The sequence below is a fragment of the Myotis brandtii genome, unplaced genomic scaffold (genome assembly GCF_000412655.1).
Source record: "Myotis brandtii unplaced genomic scaffold, ASM41265v1 scaffold43584, whole genome shotgun sequence".
Lineage (NCBI taxonomy): Eukaryota > Metazoa > Chordata > Mammalia > Chiroptera > Vespertilionidae > Myotis > Myotis brandtii.
The window spans coordinates 1-923 of NW_005366673.1; the positions used below are offsets into that span (position 1 = coordinate 1).

Consider the following 923-nt stretch of genomic DNA (forward strand, 5'->3'; position numbering starts at 1 on the left):
TAAAAGCATCATCCAATGCACATTCTTATTCCCAAACGCCAGAGAAGTGACATGGCCCATGGCGGGGGAAGGAGATCGAGAGGAAGCCCCATGCACGTGCCTCTGGGGGAGCACCCAAATGTCCTCATCAAAACCCCAGGAAGGAGGACTCTCAATCCTGGAAGCTGGCCCCAAAGGAATGGGGTCAGGGTGACACGTCTCAGGAAAGGAGGGAGGGAGGGGGTCAGGACCAGACCCCTTGTGGCCAGCATCCTTGAGTCCTTTCCCATCCGGGGTCGCCCCTAGGATGACAAGGTCAGACATGCAGCCCAGGGTTCCAGCTGCACCTTACAGGCAGACTCCATGCAAATGGGGCTCTCCTTCTGCTCATAAAAGGGGGCCCTTGCCCGGCATGTTGGGGAGACACCCAGAACCCAAGGACCTGAGAAAGGACCCCAGCGGCTCCACCATGGACTTGGTGCCAAACTGCGTTTTCCTCCTGATTATTTCTCGAGGTCGTTCTCAGCAGTGGGGAGCGCTGAGCCCTGTGCCTGTCCCTGTTGGTGCTTCCATGTGATTCTCAGTGCACCTTGTGTCTCTGTGTTTGCAGGTGTCCAGTGTGAGGAGCAGCTGGTGGAGTCTGGGGGAGGTCTGGTGCAGCCTGGGGGGTCTCTGAGACTCTCCTGTGCAGCCTCTGGGTTCACCTTCAGTAGCTACTACATGGACTGGGTCCGCCAGGCTCCAGGGAAGGGGCTGGAGTGGGTCTCACGCATTAGTAGTGATGGTAGCACATACTACGCCGATGCTGTGAAGGGTCGCTTCACCATCTCCAGAGACAACGCCAAGAACTCGCTGTATCTGCAAATGAGCAGCCTGAGAGCCTAGGACATGGCCGTGTATTACTGTGAGAGAGACACAGTGAGGGGAAGTCAGTGTGAGCCCAG

At 57.3% G+C, this 923-nt stretch overlaps 1 protein-coding gene across 1 annotated transcript; it reads left to right on the forward strand.

Moving 5' to 3' along the window:
* The first annotated feature begins 409 nt into the window (after window positions 1-409).
* On the forward strand, window positions 410-899 carry LOC106727498 (Ig heavy chain V-III region 23). Its single transcript, XM_014546215.1, has 2 exons — window positions 410-494; window positions 590-899. Exons 1-2 carry the CDS (start codon window positions 449-451, stop codon window positions 862-864), a joined length of 321 nt encoding a protein of 106 aa, XP_014401701.1. The 5' UTR covers window positions 410-448; the 3' UTR covers window positions 865-899.
* The last annotated feature ends 24 nt before the right edge of the window (window positions 900-923 follow it).

Excerpts from the sequence above, each read along its gene's own strand:
- LOC106727498 (XM_014546215.1), top strand. The coding sequence starts at position 449 with ATGGACTTGGTGCCAAACTGCGTTTTCCTCCTGATTATTTCTCGAG. Across the intron at positions 495-589 it reads CCTCCTGATTATTTCTCGAG|GTGTCCAGTGTGAGGAGCAG; the intron begins GTCGTTCTCAGC and ends CTGTGTTTGCAG.